This window comes from Entelurus aequoreus, linkage group LG12 (assembly GCF_033978785.1).
Source record: "Entelurus aequoreus isolate RoL-2023_Sb linkage group LG12, RoL_Eaeq_v1.1, whole genome shotgun sequence".
Taxonomy (NCBI): Eukaryota; Metazoa; Chordata; class Actinopteri; order Syngnathiformes; family Syngnathidae; genus Entelurus; species Entelurus aequoreus.
Genome location: NC_084742.1, coordinates 5618110 through 5639849, shown reverse-complemented (window position 1 = coordinate 5639849; position 21740 = coordinate 5618110). Strand labels below are relative to the sequence as shown.

Sequence of the window (21740 nt, the reverse complement as noted above, 5' to 3'; positions counted from 1 at the left end):
GTGTCAAAATAAAAGCACATGTTACAAAATAAACCCGGCATTATGCCTGCAGTTGGTCAAGCTGATGGTCTTGTAGTCCATTCCGGTCTTGTGCGGGTCTACAATCTTCGGCAGCTCTTTGGTCTTGCCCGTGGCGGACAACAAACGGAATTTTTTGACAGAGATGTGACACAATGTGATATTGATCACAAGCAGCGGTGATTCAAAGAAAGAGGAAATCCTTGTCATGATGTCAAGGTGATGAAACGTGAGCCCCGAATGATTTCATAGCAACCAACTTATTTTTCTAATCAAGCCACCAACAGCCAAAGAAGAATCTATGGTATAACAAGAGAAGCAGTCGGATGAAGAAGAAAGCACATCTCCATCTCATCTCCAAGTGTGATGACGTGCCTCAGCCATGGAGACATCTCTCTGTGCACAAAGCATCCTGGAGGAAGAAGATGACTCAGCACATTCCCAACAAACACACATGAATCCAAGTTGAACATCTTCTTCACACAAAGTCCCAAGAACATTTAGAGATGCAAACAGTCCATGTGAGCTAACTCACCGCGTCCCACTCAGCCTTCAGCCGGCATGTTCTCAGGGGGCTCGGCCCCGCCGTGGCGAGCTGTGGGACAAACGCACCGTGAGCCGGTTACTCCCGCTAAGCAAACACCTCACACTGGTGGAGGAAGAACATCCAGAAGGTGCCTCATCACTCACATCAGATCTTTGAGGGGTGACTTAGAAACATCAAGAAGCAGAGTGCTGATCTTCTACTTCCTGACTAGGATACATTCTTGATGAGTCAGCAAACCTGAATGTGCACACTTGATGTCTCATTTGGTCGATCCTCATCATGAGGACTCATGTCAAAAGTTCGATATAAAGTGTGGCGTATTGATGGATGGAAACTCTGTCTTTTATTGTGAAAGTTGGGATTTTCAGGCTAAACTTGTCACAAACGTCTGCATCAGACCTTCATATGAGTGATGCTTCACCGCGGCTTTGTTTCTTGCGGCTCAAAGAAAATATGTTTTACTTACGAGCTGGATCGTATTTGGCTGAAATGACAGAGAAACAAAAGGTGAAATGGACTTTTTCCTCACGTCACGCTGTGTTTCTATGTAAGAGTGGGTGCTCTGTCTCTGTGGATCTTTGAGGAGGAGGAGGAGGAAGAAAAAGGAAAAAAAAGAATAAGAAAAAGGGGAAGGGGAAGAAGAAGAAGAAGAAAAAGAAAGTGAAGAATGAAGAGAAAAAGAAAGTGAAGAATGAAAAGAAAAACAAGAAAAGAAGAAGAAAAACAACAATGACAAGTAAAAGAAGGCAATCTGTGTTCCTCACCTTGTCTGTGTCGCCTGACGAGGAAGATGGCCGCCAGGAGGGCCGCCACAGCCACGACCGCCGCCGTGGCACCGATGGCGATGCTCCAGTGGTCTGTTGAGAGCAAAAAGCACAAGTGGAGTGACAAAGCATGAAGAGGAAACCTTCATGACTACTTTGCATGCAGACGTCAAGCGTTGTCATGGTGACACGGATCAATAACGGCGACACGGATCATTAATGGCGACAGGTGGACTTGTGATAGGAAACATCTCCAACTAAATGTGTCTTTCTCACCTTCATGGCTTGCGTTGCTCAGGATGCTTCTTCTCTCCAGCTTGGTGACCAAGTCCTCCTCGACGCCAGACAGCTGGAACACACATTCGTACTTGCCCTCCACGTCGGCCGTCACCTCCACTTTCAGCCCCACCGACATCTGGAAGGTTCCGTCGTGGTTGGGGAGCAGCTCTCCGTGCTCCACGTCCTCGAACATCTGCTCGCCGTCTTTCCTCCAAAACAGGTCGGCTAGGTCGGGGTAGAAACCTGTCGCCATGCAGGTGACCGGAGAGGACGGCGTCTTCTGGAGGAGGAACACCTCTGGAAGCTCTGCACAGGAAGTGATGTCACGTGTGGACAGAAGACAACGTGGAGAGAAGGTGAGAACAGAGGTGAAGATGGAGAGAAGGTGTGAACGGAGGTGAAGACGGAAAGAAAAGGACAAAAAGAAGATACAATGGAGAGGTGTGAACAGAGGTAAAATGGAGAGAAGTTGTGAACGGAGGTGAAGATGGAGAGAAGTTGTGAACGGAAGTGAAAATGGAGAGAAGTTGGAAATGGAGGTAAAGATGGTGTGAACGGAGGTGAAGATGGATGGAAGGTGTGAACGGAGATGAAGATGGAGAGAAGGTGAGAATAAATGTAAATATGGAAAGAAAGAGAATGAAGTTAAAGATGGAGTGAATGTGAGCATGAAGATGGAGAGAAAAGAGAGAGAGAAGGTAAAAGTGGAGAGAAAAAAGAAAGAATGAAGGGGAAAAGAGAGAATGAAGGTAAAGATGGAGAGAAGGTGTGAGTGGAGGTAAAGATGGAAAAAAAGAAGAATGAAGGTAAAGATTGTGAGAAGAAAAAGAATGAAAGAAAAGATCAGAGAAAAAAGTGAATGAAAGTAAAGATGGAAAGAAAGAAGAGAATAAATGTAAAGATTGAGAAAAAAAGAATGAAGGTAAAGATGGAGATAAAGAGAATGAAGGTAAAGATGGAGAGAAGGTGAGAATGAAAGTAAAGATGGGGAAAAGGTGAGAATACAGGTAAAGATTAAGAGAATGAAGGTAAAGATGGAAAGAAAGAAGAGAATAAAGGTAAAGATTGAGAAAAAAAGAATGAAGGTAATGATGGAGAGAAAGAGAATGAAGGTAAAGATGGAGAAAAGGTGAGAATAAAGGTAACGATGGAAAGAAAGAAGAGAATAAAGGTAAAGATTAAGAGAATGATGGTAAAGATGGAAAGAAAGAAGAGAATAAAGGTAAAGATTGAGAAAAAAAGAATGAAGGTAAAGATGGAGAGAAAGAGAATGAAGGTAAAGATGGAGGGAAGGTGAGAATAAAAGTAAAGATAGAGAAAAGGTGAGAATAAAGGTAAAGATGGAAAGAAAGAAGAGAATAAAGGTAAAGATGGAAAGAAAGAAGAGAATAAAGGTAAAGATTAAGAGAATGAAGGTAAAGATGGAAAGAAAGAAGAGAATAAAGGTAAAGATTAAGAGAATGAAGGTAAAGATGGAAAGAAAGAAGAAAATAAAGGTAAAGATTGAGAAAAAAAGAATGAAGGTAATGATAGAGAGAAAGAGAATGAAGGTAAAAGATGGAGAAAAGATGAGAATAAAGGTAAAGATGGAAAGAAAGAAGAGAATAAAGGTAAAGATTAAGAGAATGAAGGTAAAGATGGAAAGAAAGAAGAGAATAAAGGTAAAGATTGAGAAAAAAATAATGAAGGCAAAGATGGAGAGAAAGAGAATGATAGTAAAGATAGAGAAAAGGTGAGAATAAAGGTAAAGATGGAAAGAAAGAAGAGAATAAAGGTAAAGATGGAAAGAAAGAAGAGAATAAAGGTAAAGATTGAGAAAAAAGATAGAAGGTAAAGATGGAGAGAAGGTGAGAATGAAAGTAAATATGGAGAAAAATAGAAAATTAAGGTAAAGATGGAAAAAAGGTGAGAATAAAGGTAAAGATGGAAAGAAAGAAGAGAATAAAGGTAAAGATGGAGAGAAAGAAGAGAATGAAGGTAAAGATGGAGAGAAAGAAGAGAATGGAGAGAAAGTGACAAAGAAAAGTATAAAGAGACAGAGTGTAATGTCAGTAATGTTCCTATAGGGGGCGTGCTAACATGTTAAAAGGTGAAAGTACAAGGTGTGTTTTTACCTGTTCTCATTAGGACCTCCTTGCCATACTTCACATACTTCTTCAAGTAAGAAGGACATAGCTCAGTGAAGTAATACTTTTGGTTGTTTATTAGATGTGTGTCCTGGTCCCACTTGAGTTTGGAGGGGAAAGCTTGTTGTTTTGCTGCAGTCCATGTCCATGTCTTCATGTCCAACGACATGAAATCTTCTCCATCATAACCTTCCTGACGCCAACCTTTAACTTCATCAGTCTCATCATTCCATTCACATCCATACATCCACTGGACAATGTGAACACCTGAGAGACACAAAGTGTTGTAAAGCAGAGTGAAACACACACAATGTGTTTTATGTAGAATATTATGGGATGGACAGAGACAAGTGTCAGTGCAGTAATGTGTGTTTTTACTACAGTATAAAAAGAGTACTTCAAATATATTTGAATAGTAGAAAGTTCAAGATAAACAAACCTCCAGTTTGGTTGAAACGCTTCTTAAGAATTTCAATGCTGACTTTGTTGACTTGCTCAGCAACAACACAGTTCTCTGTTTCTCTCTGCCAGTAGTTTGGATCCTCTTCTGTGATTTGGTTCATCCAGTCCTGTTTGGCTTCTGCTTTCCTGCTCTCGCTGTCATAGTGAACCACCTGGACTTCATCAACATAACCAACAATCACAAACTCTGGGAAGTTTGGAACTTGAGAGGATGAAGTGTAGAAATACTTCAGCGTGTGAATCACTGAAAGAAGAGCAACTTTTTATTATTTTGTGTCATTTTCAACAATCTTGCAGTGTGAATATTTGATGTCATTCAGTCTTCAGTCGGGTCTTAAAGTGAACATCAAACACTGCCAGACATCACAGTCTACAGTCACATGGTGTCTATGAAAAATACAACACAATAATAATATTACTAACATTTATTTTAATAAGCCATCTGTTGACAGTTTGTACATTTTGAAGATAAACATATTTTTTTTCTCCAATGGAGGATGAATAATGTCAAGTACAAATGTGTAGACGCCCAAAGTTGTACACAAACTCAACACACAGACTAATAACTACTTTCATTTCTCAATAAATATTTTACATTTATGTCACAGGAGGTTAAATAAATTGTTTAACCTTTAATAACAAGTTTGTATTTTTCAAAATTATTTGTGTATATCTAAACATTTGTTTAGGCATTTTGTTTGTCCTAATTAAAAGAAAAGACATCAATTATCATTTGTATGAGCTTTTTTAGTGGGAAATGATATGTTCAATAAATCCCATTCAAAGTTTAAACAAATGATAAAACACAAAAATAATATTGATGTATTTCAGGAGAATTTCCTCAGTCACAGTTCAATTAAAGATGACAGGAAAGTGAGGGAATTTGTTCAAGTTGAACAACAATGAAGATGAAAACAATGACGTTATTCTTGTTATCTCAAAGTAAAAAATGTTAGGATTAAAAATAAATGACAGGTTATATTTTGTAAATAAATATGTTTCAAACGAATCATGATAAGGTAACAATAAGCTTGATTAAGATAAGAACGAGTAGAATTAATAACTAGAAACTCACAGAATAAGTGAAGGCACAAAGAGGATTTATGAATAATGTTTATAAATTTATATAAAAAAAAAAAAAGAAGGAGGACTTACCAGGCGCCCCGCTGTGCATTTGCACGACCAGAAGACAGAATAAAAACAAGTTCATGATGTCAGCACAAAATAAAAAGATGTTTTCCACTTTTAATCCCGCAGAGAAAGACAAACTGACTAACAACCAGGAAACACCAACAAGGAAGTGTCGAGGCTCTTTTAAGAATGCGTCACCTGAGCCAATGAGGAGTCAGCATTTTGTGACGTCATCTTTGATAGAGAGCGCCCCTTGTGGCCATGTCAGGTAAATGCTTCAGTAGCGTTTTCTGGGAAATCACGTGACCTGACAAGAACAACCGGCGCGTCAAGTTTGCAGCCAAATTTCCCTATCAGAGGTTTGTTTTCTTCGAATGTTCACCAACTTATTTATTGGATAGAAAGAAAGAGGAAGGAAGATGAAATTTAGAGTTAAAAGTAATGAAAAGGTTGAACATCCAATCAGTGATCGTATTATAGTCCTCTCAAGAAAGCATACAAATAATGATTGACAGGGCAGAAAGTGCGTCCCCACTTTTCTTCTTTTTATTTCACTTCTGAATTTGAACCTCCATTATGTCTTCCAAGCGTAAGGCGTCCCTGGTGGTGTAACGGGACACGCTTCTGCCTTGCATGGGTTCGATTCCCGGACAGTGTTGCATCGAGAAGGGCAACCGCTCTTATAACTAACTTGAAAGCATTCATGCGATTGATCAAAGTGCTGAAAGTGGGGAAAAGTGTGAGGCAGACGCTTTTGGTGGGCAAATCATCAAAGAAAAGGAAAGTGAAAGTAAAATTAGACACGGTGAAGCCAAACATTGACTGCTGTTATCTTTATGCCACTGTCAAGTAAGGACATGTTGTCAAAAAACACTTACAAGCTTATTTGACTTTGACCCAATTAATGTTTTGAAAATGTGGACTATTTAATATAATAATACATATATTTTATTAATACAATAATAAAGTAATACGTTTGGGGATGTGTAATATTGTTTGTCTGAATATACTGAATGTTTTCATCCTGGAATAGTTTTAATAAGTTGAGAAATGTGAAAGTAGTTGAGTGTGGAAAAAAATGATGCAGTATTAATAATAATAATAACAACAATGCTCTGCGGGTCGTCCGCAGATCTTGTCCCAAGTGGAGGAGTTCAAGTACCTCGGAGTCTTGTTCACGAGTGAGGGAAGAGTGCATCGTGAGATCGACAGGCGGATCGGTGCGGCGTCTTCAGTAATGCGGACGCTGTATCGATCTGTTGTGGTGAAGAAGGAGCTGAGCCGGAAGGCAAAGCTCTCAATTTACCGGTCGATCTACGTTCCCATCCTCACCTATGGTCATGAGCTTTGGGTTATGACCGAAAGGACAAGATCACGGGTACAAGCGGCCGAAATGAGTTTCCTCCGCCGGGTGGAGGGGCTCTCCCTTAGAGATAGGGTGAGAAGCTCTGTCATCCGGGGGGAGCTCAAAGTAAAGCCGCTGCTCCTCCACATCGAGAGGAGCCAGATGAGGTGGTTTGGGCATCTGGTCAGGATGCCACCCGAACGCCTCCCTAGGGAGGTGTTTCGGACAAGTTCGACCGGTAGGAGGCCACGGGGGAAGACCCAGGACAGGTTGGGAAGACTATCTCTCCCGGCTGGCCTGGGAACGCCTCGGGATCCCCCGGGAGGAGCTGGACGAAGTGGCTGGGGAGAGGGTAGTCTGGGCTTCCCTGCTTAGGCTGCTGCCCCCGCGACCTGACCTCGGATAAGCGGAAGAAGATGGATGGATGGATGGACAATGCTCTGCAGCATTCTCACAATAACAACGTCCTTTGTTTTTTAATCCGTTATGAAATAAAAAAATTTGAAAATGGAGCTCATGTCGTCTCTGAACTGAAGTCAGCCAAGCAGCAGTAAAGATGAGATCAATAAGGTGAAAAGGTCAGAAGTAAGGTTTTTTCAGGTAAAACATGGAGTCTCTACCGCCACCCGGTGGCCAAAAAGTATACCAGCCTGAGGACAGAAGAATGACAGTGTTGGAGAGGAATTAAATTGTTGGGGTAAATTTGGCGATTAAAAGTTCAAAGCGCATCGGATTCCGTGTGACTGTCTGGACGCTACAATTTGTTTGATATTCAAAATCCCGATGTTCGTCACGGCACCTTATGCGTGTGGCGAGTGTTATGTGGAAACAGTTTTGTTCGGTCGGTGGGTCGAAATTCACGATGGCCTGTGACTGTCACTACACGATCGGTCCACAAACGCGCAAAGACCACGTCACTTCCGTCAAATGGTTTTACGGCAGTTACGATCGTGCCCGCCATCCCAGTTACCATGGTTTTCTCTTTTGTAATCTTTATTTGAATAACAATATATTATAAAAAAGATTACATACAAAACAAAACAAAAGTTACTTAGGAATACAGTATTTATTTTGGAAACTGTGCGTCATTTGTGATTAAGGGCTATGTCAGGTTCAAACACTGATGACTTCTATTAAACAGACAAGAAGCAAGGAATTAAACAGAATTAAATTTAGCCCACTGAGGAGAGACGTCTGGGCTGTACTCTTTGTACAGTCTTCCACCACGCTCTGACGAAAGATTGCACGCCTCCTCCTTTATTTGGACTTTCCCTGATTACATGGCAACAGCTGTTTCTAAGGGGAGAGGGGGGTCGTAAACAGCCGTTGCCCTCGGTCACAAAAGAGTTCAAAGAAAAGATGCCTGGAGCTTGCGTCAGGTCCTGCTTCCTCTCTGCTTTGTAGATCTCGGGTCAAGACAAAATCTTCCTGTGGATTACAATAGAAGAAAGAAACCAACACCTTCATGTCGCTTCTCATCGTACACAGTGGAGTTTTACAAGCCTTCTGCTTGGTAGGATCAAAGACAGCTTTTGTCCTCTCGACGGGAACTCATGGCAACACAAAGTTTTGTGATAACTTAGATACAATTATTCTGACAGGCTATATAAATAAACTTTGATTGATTTATTTATTGCAACGACACAAAAGTAAAAGTGATGGAAAATGTGGCGATAAAACTCCCTAAATTTGTTAAATCTACCCCTTGTTCATGTTTATATTTTTGTTCCTTTATACTCCCAGGTAAGATATTATTTTTATACAAAACATTGACAAAACATAAATGTCACAAAACATGATGTATAGCAGCCCGCGACCCCAAAAAGGGACAAGCGGTAGAAAATGGATGGATGGATGGATGATGTAGCAGAAGCTCCGTCGTAAAATATTGCAAGTCTCGGAAGTGACCTGCTCTTCGCGCATGCGTGGACAGTGGTATTCCTTTAGTATACACTTACATACATTTTGGTCGCACAATGACTTCCACTGAAATGCATATTTTCCATACCCTGAAAACCTGACATAATGTTTCCCCAAAAATACTGAATGGAACCAAGCATCTCCCTTCGAAATAGAAGGAGAAAAATAGATGTGGGTGTAATTACTTGCGAAATCTCTGGTTAATGCGAGGGACATGCAGTGTGGTTGTTCATTCAAATGTAAACATTGACTAACAAACGACTTAAATGCAATAAACATTGTTATAAATTCTCTTTGTCAATGATGAAAATAGAAGATAAAGATCCCTATTTAATATGTTAATTGTTGAATATAATTTATTACATTATTGTTGACGTAAACCAGTTAATAATTGAGTCATGCACATTTAAGTTGTTTAAGTCAGCCCAGAGCCTGGGGGTCTTCAAAACCCTTCTTAAGACCTACCTCTTCTTGCTGGCCTTTGACCTGAGCTGAGTCCGCCCACTGGGCCACTATTTCTAGTCCCCCCTCACCCCCGACCCCCTTCGCTTTAGTTTTTTTTCAATTTGTCGCACTTTTATTATTATTATTTTTATTTTGCAATTTTTACTTTTTATTCGACCCCTTTTGCCGTATTGCTTTTGCACTATCTTGTTTGGCTCATTTATTGTTTATGTTCCTTGTTTGTTTTTTTGCTCTATGCTTTTTAACCTGTACAGCACTTTGGTTCAATTTAAAAGTTGTTGTAAACGTGCTCTATAAATAAAGTTGACTTGACTTGACTTAAGTTGAGTCTGTTTGAGTCAGGCAGTTTACCGGGCAGCTAATAGACCTGCATTTAAAATAAACTGCCTTTTTATGACAGCATGTCAAAAATAAATCTACAACTGGATACAATCTACGCCCAATTGACTGATTATTTGCCTCCTATTATTAGACTACATCCCAAAAGTGGCAGATTTGATGACAATCCACACCACATAAAAAAGGAAAAGTGGACATATTCAATGTTATCAAGTGCAAAAACATGTTTTTACCACCTATGTTGCACTTCAATCTCCATACGCGGCACTGACATTAGTCAGAGTAGCAGCTTGTCCAACACAACAAAATATAAATAACATATTTATTCATTTATTTATGTTAAATTGTTTGTTTAATAAGATGGTAAAACACTTATTTAACTACTTTATTAATTCCCAAAGGGAAAATTGTGTGGTTAATCCAATTTGCTGCAAAATAGAAACAGAAGGAAATAAATGTCATTAATATATAAAAGTAATAAAAAGACACAAGAGTACGAAATGTTGTTTCCTGATGAAAAAAATAGTTCATAAAGTAATAAAAGAAAGGTATACTAGTACAAATTGTTTCCTTCCAAATTAATGACAGCGTAATGTAATAAACTTAAATAAGTACCAAGTACAGCCTGAGTGGACCCTCCAATTACACATCTAATTGGTTCTTGAAATGGGTTTGCAATTGGGGAAAATTGTTTTTTGGAACACCCATAATAAATGTTGGAATTGTGGATAATGTGTTCCATCTTCGACAAACGACAATCTGTGTACACTTTAAACACAATCAAAAATAAATAAGTAAGCACAAAATATGGTAACAAAGTTTACAAAAAATTTTTAAAAAAAAATCTACGTTCAGTTACTGTTTAAAGATCGTACTGTTGCACTCTCATCCGTTACAAAAATTAACTTTAAATATAAGATCTGTAAAGTTACTCGTGTTATTTTTATACCGACTTCAACAGCAAGTTATGTCATTCCACACTCGAGATCTGACAGCGTTCTGTTGTGTGTCTCACTTAAATCATTCCCCCTGCAACGATTATAACGCTACTAGCCACTGCTTAATCTGAGAACACAACTCTAAATGTTCTAGCATCAACCACACATTTACTTCATCTTTAACGTTTCATCTTTGACGTAGGGATAATATTATAAAGACATGTTACAGTATTATAACGACATTTAACTTCAGAGGTCCCATGCTCGTGAACGTACCGTGTCTGAAAGGTGATTGGTGGAGAATGAGGAAGTGTTGTGGCTGGGAGGGACTGTCATGTGACTTCATAGGAGTTCACCTCATTGGCTGCAGCTGGTGGGTAGCCATCTTCCTCAGGACAAAGCATCTCCTGTGTGATTTTAGAAAACCATCATGTCAAGCAAAGTCAGATCGTGGCCAGACGCTTCGAAATATCCACTTTTAGAAAACAACGTCAGCGCCTGAAGCCTTTGGGGAACGTTCTGGTGTTCTTAGATTTCAAATTGGTGGAGAAATGGCCGAGTTTGAGCGAGTTAGAAAGTTCGAATTTTTCATGTTTAGTGGTGACGAGAGGGAGATATTTAACTTTTGTCTCAATTAGAGAGAAGGGCGCACGTTTGCCATAAAAGTTACATTTTCTGAGAGAGCCAAATATATCTACGTTTTACTGAAACACATGACGCACCATTCACTGCAGTTGCCGGTTTAAACTTCTCATTTAAAGTGAAGTTATCGGCATTGAAAAATAATACTATGCGGAAACATACTTACTTGGAAGCGTCAGACGAGGGAACAGCGTTCAACAGCATACATACTTTTAACAATCTCCCGACAAAGACCACAGCACACTGCAAAAAGTCAGTGTTCAAAAACAAGAAAAAAAAATACAAAAATGAGGGGTATTTTACTTGAACTAAGCAAAATTATCTGCCAATAGAACAAGAAAATTTGGCTTGTCAGGACTTTCCAAAACAAGTAAAATTAGCTAACGTCAATGAACCCAAAAATACCTTAAAATAAGTATATTCTCACTAATAACAAGTGCACTTTTCTTGATAGAAAAAAAGAGACCTTTTTGTCCAATATGTTGAAAAATATTCTTAAATGAAGTAAATGCTAGTGCCATTATCTTGACATAATGATATGCGCATGATTTTTTTTCTTCATGCTTGAAGTAAGAAATTATTACTTTAAAAAAGTAGTTTTATACTTGTGAGTGTTGATAACACAGCTTTGCAACAGTTGATATTCTAGTTTCAAGCATGTTTTACTCAATATAGGTCATCAAATCTCAGCAACAAGCTGTAATATCTTACTGAGATCATTTAGGACCAACACACTTAAAACAAGTAAAACACTCTAACATAAAATCTGCTTAGTGAGAAGAATTATCTTATCAGACAGAAAATAAGCAAATGTCACCCTTATTTGAGATATTTATTCTTACTTAGATATCGGTTTTTGCAGTGCACCGTAGACTTAAATAGCGACGACTAAACACAGGGAGACAAAATAAAGCTGCTGCAGGACACTCAAAAGGAAGTGGAACTACAAAAAAGGTGTGCAGGACAGGAACTCAACATTAAACATGGAAAAACACTAACAAACCAAAAATAAGGCAAGGCCTGGCGTACACTTTTCTTATTGCACTCAAAGAACAATTGACAATTTTACATATTACATGTAGTCTGCCACAATCTAGAATTAGGTTAGAATAGAATAGAAAGATGTATTGACATTGTATCGAATGCTTCATGATTTATGGTTGCCAATTTTGATCTGTGCTTTAAGACAAATGCAATAATCATGAGTAAATACTGAAAACAATGCTATGGCTGAAAGTACACCGATAAGACATGTGGCAGGTATATAAAACACACATTGATAAAGATAAAACACAAATGAAAAAGTGGGAATTTGTAACAGAATTCAGTCAATTCACTTAGAAGACGTTAGCAAAGGTGGGCTGTGCAAAACCCCGGAAATGATGTGACAAGCTGACCAATCACGGCTTTTTTTTTGTCAAACTTTATTTAAACAAAAACTATGACACAAATAAAGTCAAACAATCAGAAAATGCAAGTAAACACGTTTTTCAAAATATGTACATGAACATATTTGTTCACTTTAATTTTCCAACAGTCTTTATAAATTGAAGCAAAATAATTACCAAAAAAATAGAACATACAAAAAAACATGAAACGTGCAAAGGATAAAAATTTAGGGAAAAAAAGAGTCATTACTATGGTTTTTATTTTGTCTTTGATGGAATTTGTCTTTATGTATTTTACAATCGGGGAAGATTTCACAACCTTTTTGTCTTTGTCATCATTAGTGAACGCTGATGCTAAGATAATATTTTTTTTATGTGCATGTGATCCGGTTTGATCAGTGTCAAAATAAAAGCACATGTTACAAAATCAACACGGCATTATGCCTGCAGTTGGTCAAGCTGATGGTCTTGTAGTCCATTCCGGTCTTGTGCGGGTCTACAATCTTCGGCAGCTCTTTGGTCTTGCCCGTGGCGGACAACAAACGGAATTTATTGACAGAGATGTGACACAATGTGATATTGATCACAAGCAGCGGTGATTCAAAGACAGAGGAAATCCTTGTCATGATGTCAAAGTGATGAAACGTGAGCCCCGAATGATTTCATAGCAACCAACTTATTTTTCTAATCAAGCCACCAACAGCCAAAGAAGAATCTATGGTATAACAAGAGAAGCAGTCGGATGAAGAAGAAAGCACATCTCCATCTCATCTCCAAGTGTGATGACGTGCCTCAGCCATGGAGACATCTCTCTGTGCACAAAGCATCCTGGAGGAAGAAGATGACTCAGCACATTCCCAACAAACACACATGAATCCAAGTTGAACATCTTCTTCACACAAAGTCCCAAGAACATTTAGAGATGCAAACAGTCCATGTAAGCTAACTCACCGCGTCCCACTCAGCCTTCAGCCGGCATGTCCTCGGGGAGCTCGGCCCCGCCGTGGCGAGCTGTGGGACAAACGCACCGTGAGCCGGTTACTCCCGCTAAGCAAACACCTCACACTGGTGGAGGAAGAACATCCAGAAGGTGCCTCATCACTCACATCAGATCTTTGAGGGGTGACTTAGAAACATCAAGAAGCAGAGTGCTGATCTTCTACTTCCTGACTAAGATACATTCTTGATGAGTCAGCAAACCTGAATGTGCACACTTGATGTCTCATATGGTCGATCCTCATCATGAGGACTCATGTCAAAAGTTCGATATAAAGTGTGGCATATTGATGGATGGAAACTCTGTCTTTTATTGTGAAAGTTGAGATTTTCAGGCTAAACTTGTCACAAACGTCTGCATCAGACCTTCATATGAGTGATGCTTCACCACGGCTTTGTTTCTTGCGGCTCAAAGAAAATATGTTTTACTTACGAGCTGGATCGTATTGGGCTGAAATGACAGAGAAACAAAAGGTGAAATGTACTTTTTCCTCACGCCACGCTGTGTTTCTATGTGAGAGTGGGTGCTCTGTCTCTGTGGATCTTTGAGGAGGAGGAGGAGGAAAAAGGGGGAAAAAAATAAGAAAAAGGGGAAGAAGAAGAAAAAGAGAAAGGGCGAAAGAAGAAAAAGAAAGTGAAGAATGAAAAGAAAAAGAAGAAAAGAAGAAGAAAAAAAATAATGACAAGTAAAAGAAGGAAATCTGTGTTCCTCACCTTGTCTGTGTCGCCTGACGAGGAAGATGGCCGCCAGGAGGGCCGCCACAGCCACGACCGCCGCCGTGGCACCGATGGCGACGCTCCAGTGGTCTGTTGAGAGCAAAAAGCACAAGTGGAGTGACAAAGCATGAAGAGGAAACCTTCATGACTACTTTGCATGCAGACGTTAAGCGTTGTCATGGTGACACGGATCAATAACGACAACACGGATCAATAATGCCGACACGGATCATTAATGGCGAGAGGTGGACTTGTGATAGGAAACATCTCCAACTAAATGTGTCTTTCTCACCTTCATGGCTTGCGTTGCTCAGGATGCTTCTTCTCTCCAGCTTGGTGACCAAGTCCTCCTCGACGCCAGACAGCTGGAACACACATTCGTACTTGCCCTCCACGTCGGCCGTCACCTCCACTTTCAGCCCCACCGACATCTGGAAGGTTCCGTCGTGGTTGGGGAGCAGCTCTCCGTGCTCCACGTCCTCGAACATCTGCTCGCCGTCTTTCCTCCAAAACAGGTCGGCTAGGTCGGGGTAGAAACCTGTCGCCATGCAGGTGACCGGAGAGGACGGCGTCTTCTGGAGGAGGAACACCTCTGGAAGCTCTGCACAGGAAGTGATGTCACGTGTGGACAGAAGACAACGTGGAGAGAAAGTGAGAACAGAGGTGAAGATGGAGAGAAGGTGTGAACGGAGGTGAAGACAGAAAGAAAAGGACAAAAAGAAGATACAATGGAGAGGTGTGAACAGAGGTAAAATGGAGAGAAGTTGTGAACGGAGGTGAAGATGGAGAGAAGTTGTGAACGGAAGTGAAAATGGAGAGAAGTTGGAAATGGAGGTAAAGATGGTGTGAACGGAGGTGAAGATGGATGGAAGGTGTGAACGGAGATGAAGATGGAGAGAAGGTGAGAATAAATGTAAATATGGAAAGAAAGAGAATGAAGTTAAAGATGGAGTGAATGTGAGCATGAAGATGGAGAGAAAAGAGAGAGAGAAGGTACAAGTGGAGAGAAAAAAGAAAGAATGAAGGGGAAAAGAGAGAATGAAGGTAAAGATGGAGAGAAGGTGTGAGTGGAGGTAAAGATGGAAAAAAAGAAGAATGAAGGTAAAGATTGTGAGAAGAAAAAGAATGAAAGAAAAGATCAGACAAAAAAGTGAATGAAAGTAAAGATGGAAAGAAAGAAGAGAATAAATGTAAAGATTGAGAAAAAAAGAATGAAGGTAAAGATGGAGATAAAGAGAATGAAGGTAAAGATGGAGAGAAGGTGAGAATGAAAGTAAAGATGGGGAAAAGGTGAGAATAAAGGTAAAGATTAAGAGAATGAAGGTAAAGATGGAAAGAAAGAAGAGAATAAAGGTAAAGATTGAGAAAAAACGAATGAAGGTAATGATGGAGAGAAAGAGAATGAAGGTAAAGATGGAGAAAAGGTGAAAATAAAGGTAATGATGGAAAGAAAGAAGAGAATAAAGGTAAAGATTAAGAGAATGAAGGTAAAGATGGAAAGAAAGAAGAGAATAAAGGTAAAGATTGAGAAAAAAAGAATGAAGGTAAAGATGGAGAGAAAGAGAATGAAGGTAAAGATGGAGGGAAGGTGAGAATAAAAGTAAAGATAGAGAAAAGGTGAGAATAAAGGTAAAGATGGAAAGAAAGAAGAGAATAAAGGTAAAGATGGAAAGACAGAAGAGAATAAAGGTAAAGATTAAGAGAATGAAGGTAAAGATGGAAAGAAAGAAGAGAATAAAGGTAAAGATTAAGAGAATGAAGGTAAAGATGGAAAGAAAGAAGAAAATAAAGGTAAAGATTGAGAAAAAAAGAATGAAGGTAATGATAGAGAGAAAGAGAATGAAGGTAAAGATGGAGAAAAGGTGAGAATAAAGGTAAAGATGGAAAGAAAGAAGAGAATAAAGGTAAAGATTAAGAGAATGAAGGTAAAGATGGAAAGAAAGAAGAGAATAAAGGTAAAGATTGAGAGAAAAAAAGAATGAAGGCAAAGATGGAGAGAAAGAGAATGAAAGTAAAGATAGAGAAAAGGTGAGAATAAAGGTAAAGATGGAAAGAAAGAAGAGAATAAAGGTAAAGATGGAAAGAAAGAAGAGAATAAGGGTAAAGATTGAGAAAAAAGAATGAAGGTAAAGATGGAGAAGGTGAGAATGAAAGTAAATATGGAGAAAAATAGAAAATTAAGGTAAAGATGGAAAAAAGGTGAGAATAAAGGTAAAGATGGAAAGAAAGAAGAGAATAAAGGTAAAGATGGAAAGAAAGAAGAGAATAAAGGTAAAGATGGAGAGAAAGAAGAGAATGAAGGTACCGATGGAGAGAAAGAAGAGAATGAAGGTAACGATGGAGAGAAAGAAGAGAATGAAGGTAAAGATGGAGAGAAAGAAGAGGATGGAGAGAAAGTGACAAAGAAAAGTATAAAGAGACAGAGTGTAATGTCAGTAATGTTCCTATAGGGGGCGTGCTAACATGTTAAAAGGTGAAAGTACAAGGTGTGTTTTTACCTGTTCTCATTAGGACCTCCTTGCCATACTTCACATACTTCTTCAGGTAAGAAGGACAATCCTCAGTGTAGTAATACTTATGGTGGTTTATTAGATGTGTGTCCTGGTCCCACTTGAGTTTGGTGGGGAAAGCTTGTTGTTTTGCTGCAGTCCATGTCCATGTCTTCATGTCCAACGATATGAAATCTTCTCCATCATAACCACGCTGATACCAACCTTTAACTTCATCAGTCTCATCATTCCATTCACATCCATACATCCTCTGGACAATGTGAACACCTGAGAGACACAAAGTGTTGTAAAGCAGAGTGAAACACACACAATGTGTTTTATGTAGAATATTATGGGATGGACAGAGACAAGTGTCAGTGCAGTAATGTGTGTTTTTACTACAGTATAAAAAGAGTACATCAAATATATTTGAATAGTAGAAAGTTCAAGATAAACAAACCTCCAGTTTGGTTGAAACGCTTCTTAAGAATTTCAATGTTGACTTTGTTGACTTGCTCAGCAGCAACACAGATCTCTGTGTTTCTCTGCCAGTAGTTTGGATCCTCTTCTGTGATTTGGTTCATCCAGTCCTGTTTGGCTTCTGCTTTCCTGCTCTCGCTGTCACAGTGAACCACCTGGACTTCATCAACATAACCAACCATCACAAACTCTGGGAAGTTTGGAACTTGAGAGGACGAAGTGTAGAAATACTTCAGCGTGTGAATCACTGAAAGAAGAGCAACTTTTTATTATTTTGTGTCATGTTCAACAATCTTGCAGTGTGAATATTTGATGTCATTCAGTCTTCAGTCGGGTCTTAAAGTGAACATCAAACACTGCCAGACATCACAGTCTACAGTCACATGGTGTTTATGAAAAATACAACACAATAATAATATTACTAACATTTATTTTAATAAGCCATCTGTTGACAGTTTGTACATTTTGAAAATAAACGTATTTTTTTTCTCCAATGGAGGATGAATAATGTCAAGTACAAATGTGTAGACGCCCAAAGTTGTACACACCCTCAACACACAGACTAATAACTACTTTCATTTCTCAATAAATATTTTACATTTATGTCACAGGAGGTTAAATAAATTGTTTAACCTTTAATAACAAGTTTGTATTTTTCAAAATTATTTGTGTATATCTAAACATTTGTTTAGGCATTTTGTTTGTCCTAATTAAAAGAAAAGACATCAATTATTTTCACATAATTTGTATGAGCTTTTTTAGTGGGAAATGATATGTTCAATAAATCCCATTCAAAGTTTAAACAAATGATAAAACACAAAAATAATATTGATGTATTTCAGGAGAATTTCCTCAGTCACAGTTAAATTAAAGATGACAGGAAAGTGAGTGAATTTGTTCAAGTTGAACAACAATGAAAATGAAAACAATGACGTTATTCTTGTTATCTCAAAGTAAAAAATGTTAGGATTAAAAATAAATGACAGGTTATATTTTGTAAATAAACATGTTTCAAACGAATCATGATAAGGTAATAATAAGCTTGAATGAGATAAGAACGAGTAGAATTAATAACTAGAAACTCACAGAATAACTGAAGGCACAAAGAGGATTTATGAATAATGTTTATAAATTTATATAAAAAAAAAAAGAAGGAGGACTTACCAGGCGCCCCGCTGTGCATTTGCACGACCAAAAGACAGAATAAAAACAAGTTCATGATGTCAGCACAAAATAAAAAGATGTTTTCCACTTTTAATCCCGCAGAGAAAGACAAACTGACTAACAACCAGGAAACACCAACAAGGAAGTGTCGAGGCTCTTTTAAGAATGCGCCACCTGAGCCAATGAGGAGTCAGCATTTTGTGACGTCATCTTTGATAGAGAGCGCCCCTTGTGGCCATGTCAGGTAAATGCTTCAGTAGCGTTTTCTGGGAAATCACGTGACCTGACAAGAACAACCGGCGCGTCAAGTTTGCAGCCAAATTTCCCTATCAGAGGTTTGTTTTCTTCTAATGTTCACCCACTTATTTATTGGATGGATAGACAGAAAAAGAAAGAAAGAGGAAGGAAGATGAAATTTAGAGTTAAAAGTAATGAAAAGGTTGAACATCCAATCAGTGATCGTGTTAGTCCTCTCAAGAAAGCATACAAATAATGATTGACAGGGCAGAAAGTGCGTCCCCACTTTTGTTCTTTTTATTTCACTTCTGAATTTGAACCTCCATTATGTCTTCCAAGCGTAAGGCGTCCCTGGTGGAGTAACGGGACACGCTTCTGCCTTGCATGGGTTCGATTCCCGGACAGTGTTGCATCGAGAAGGGCGACCGCTCTTATAACTAACTTGAAAGCATTCATGCGATTGATCAAAGTGCTGAAAGTGGGGAAAAGTGTGAGGCAGACGCTTTTGGTGGGCAAATCATCAAAGAAAAGGAAAGTGAAAGTAAAATTAGACACGGTGAAGCCAAACATTGACTGCTGTTATCTTTATGCCACTGTCAAGTAAGGAAATGTTGGCAAAAAACACTTACAAGCTTATTTGACTTTGACCCAATTAATGTTTTGAAAATGTGGACTATTTAATATAATAATACATATATTTTATTAATACAATAATAAAGTAATAAGTTTGGGGATGTGTAATATTGTTTGTCTGAATATACTGAATGTTTTCATCCTGGAATAGTTTTAATAAGTTGAGAAATGTGAAAGTAGTTGAGTGTGGAAAAAAATGATGCAGTATTAATAATAATAATAACAACAATGCTCTGCGGGTCGTCCGCAGATCTTGTCCCAAGTGGAGGAGTTCAAGTACCTCGGAGTCTTGTTCACGAGTGAGGGAAGAGTGCATCGTGAGATCGACAGGTGGATCGGTGCGGCGTCTTCAGTAATGCGGACGCTGTATCGATCCGTTGTGGTGAAGAAGGAGCTGAGCCGGAAGGCAAAGCTCTCAATTTACCGGTCGATCTACGTTCCCATCCTCACCTATGGTCATGAGCTTTGGGTTATGACCGAAAGGACAAGATCACGGGTACAAGCGGCCGAAATGAGTTTCCTCCGCCGGGTAGCTCTGTCATCCGGGGGGAGCTCAAAGTAAAGCCGCTGCTCCTCCACATCGAGAGGAGCCAGATGAGGTGGTTTGGGCATCTGGTCAGGATGCCACCCGAACGCCTCCCTAGGGAGGTGTTTCGGACAAGTTCGACCGGTAGGAGGCCACAGGGGAAGACCTAGGACAGGTTGGGAAGACTATCTCTCCCGGCTGGCCTGGGAACGCCTCGGGATCCCCCGGGAGGAGCTGGACGAAGTGGCTGGGGAGAGGGTAGTCTGGGCTTCCCTGCTTAGGCTGCTGCCCCCGCGACCTGACCTCGGATAAGCGGAAGAAAATGGATGGATGGATGGACAATGCTCTGCAGCATTCTCACAATAACAACGTCCTTTGTTTTTTAATCCGTTATGAAATAAAAAATGTGAAAATGGAGCTCATGTCGTCTCTGAACTGAAGTCAGCCAAGCAGCAGTAAAGATGAGATCAATAAGGTGAAAAGGTCAGAAGTAAGGTTTCTTCAGGTAAAACATGGAGTCTCTACCGCCACCCGGTGGCCGAAAAGTATACCAGCCTGAGGACAGAAGAATGACAGTGTTGGAGAGGAATTAAATTGTTGGGGTAAATTTGGCGATTAAAAGTTCAAAGCGCATCGGATTCCGTGTGACTGTCTGGACGCTACAATTTGTTTGATGTTCAAAATCCCGATGTTCGTCACGGCACCTTATGCGTGTGGCGAGTGTTATGTGGAAACAGTTTTGTTTGGTCGTTGGGTCGAAATTCACGATGGCCTGTGACTGTCACTACACGATCGGTCCACAAACGCGCAAAGACCACGTCACTTCCGTCAAATGGTTTTACGGCAGTTACGATCGTGCCTGCCATCCCAGTTACCATGGTTTTCTCTTCTGTAATCTTTATTTGAATAACAATATTTTATAAAAAAAGATTACATACAAAACAAAACAAAAGTTACTTAGGAATACAGTATTTATTTTGGAAACTGTGCGTCATTTGTGATTAAGGGCTATGTCAGGTTCAAACACTGATGACTTCTATTAAACAGACAAGAAGCAAGGAATTAAACAGAGACAGAATTCAATTTAGCCCACTGAGGAGAAACGTCTGGGCTGTACTCTTTCTACAGTCTTCCACCACGCTCTGACGAAAGATTGCACGCCTCCTCTTTTATTTGGACTTTCCCTGATTACATGGCAACAGCTGTTTCTAAGAGGAGAGGGGGGTCGTAAACAGCCGTTGCCCTTGGTCACAAAACAGTTCAAAGAAAAGATGCCTGGAGCTTGCGTCAGGTCCTGCTTCCTCTCCGCTTTGTAGATCTCGGGTCAAGACAATATCTTCCTGTGGATTACAATAGAAGAAAGAAACCAACACCCTCATGTCGCTTCTCATCGTACACAGTGGAGTTTCACTAGCCTTCTGCTTGGTAGGATCAAAGACAGCTTTTGTCCTCTCGCCGGGAACTCATGGCAACACAAAGTTTTGTGATAACTTAGATACAATTATTCTGACAGGCTTTATAAATAAACTTTGATTGATTGATTTATTGCAACGACAGAAAAGTAAAAGTGATGGAAAATGTGGCGATAAAACTCCCTAAATTTGTTCAATCTACCCCTTGTTCATGTTTATATTTTTGTTCCTTTATACTCCCAGGTAAGATATTATTTTTATACAAAACATTGACAAAACATAAATGTCACAAAACATGATGTATAGCAGCCCATGACCCCAAAAAGGGACAAGCGGTAGAAAATGGATGGATGGATGGATGATGTAGCAGAAGCTCCGTCGTAAAATATTGCAAGTCTCAGAAGTGACCTGCTCTTCACGCATGCGTGGACAGTGGTATTCCTTTAGTATACACTTACATACATTCTGGTCGCACAATGACTTCCACTGAAACGCATATTTTCAACACACTGAAAACCTGACATAATGCTTTCCCCACAAATACTGAATGGATCCAAGCATCTCCCTTCGAAATAGAAGGAGAAAAATAGATGTGGGTGTAATTACTTGCGAAATCTCTGGTTAATGCGAGGGACATACAGTGTGGTTGTTCATTCAAATGTAAACATCGACTAACAAACGACTTAAATGCAATAAACATTGTTATAAATTCCCTTTGTCAA

At 39.4% G+C, this 21740-nt stretch overlaps 2 protein-coding genes across 2 annotated transcripts; both read right to left on the bottom strand.

Moving 5' to 3' along the window:
* Positions 1 to 563: 563 nt before the first annotated feature.
* LOC133662571 (class I histocompatibility antigen, F10 alpha chain-like) lies at positions 564 to 5406 on the bottom strand. Its single transcript, XM_062066685.1, has 6 exons — positions 5352 to 5406; positions 4174 to 4440; positions 3723 to 4001; positions 1606 to 1914; positions 1330 to 1422; positions 564 to 613 (listed from the first exon to the last, which is right to left on the bottom strand). Exons 1-6 carry the CDS (start codon positions 5404 to 5406, stop codon positions 564 to 566), a joined length of 1053 nt encoding a protein of 350 aa, XP_061922669.1.
* Positions 5407 to 10666: 5260 nt separating this feature from the next.
* Positions 10667 to 18265, bottom strand: LOC133662570 (class I histocompatibility antigen, F10 alpha chain-like). The gene is made up of 8 exons (XM_062066684.1): positions 18211 to 18265; positions 17027 to 17293; positions 16576 to 16854; positions 14370 to 14678; positions 14075 to 14167; positions 13794 to 13903; positions 13316 to 13375; positions 10667 to 10741 (listed from the first exon to the last, which is right to left on the bottom strand). Exons 1-8 carry the CDS (start codon positions 18263 to 18265, stop codon positions 10667 to 10669), a joined length of 1248 nt encoding a protein of 415 aa, XP_061922668.1.
* Positions 18266 to 21740: the final 3475 nt, after the last annotated feature.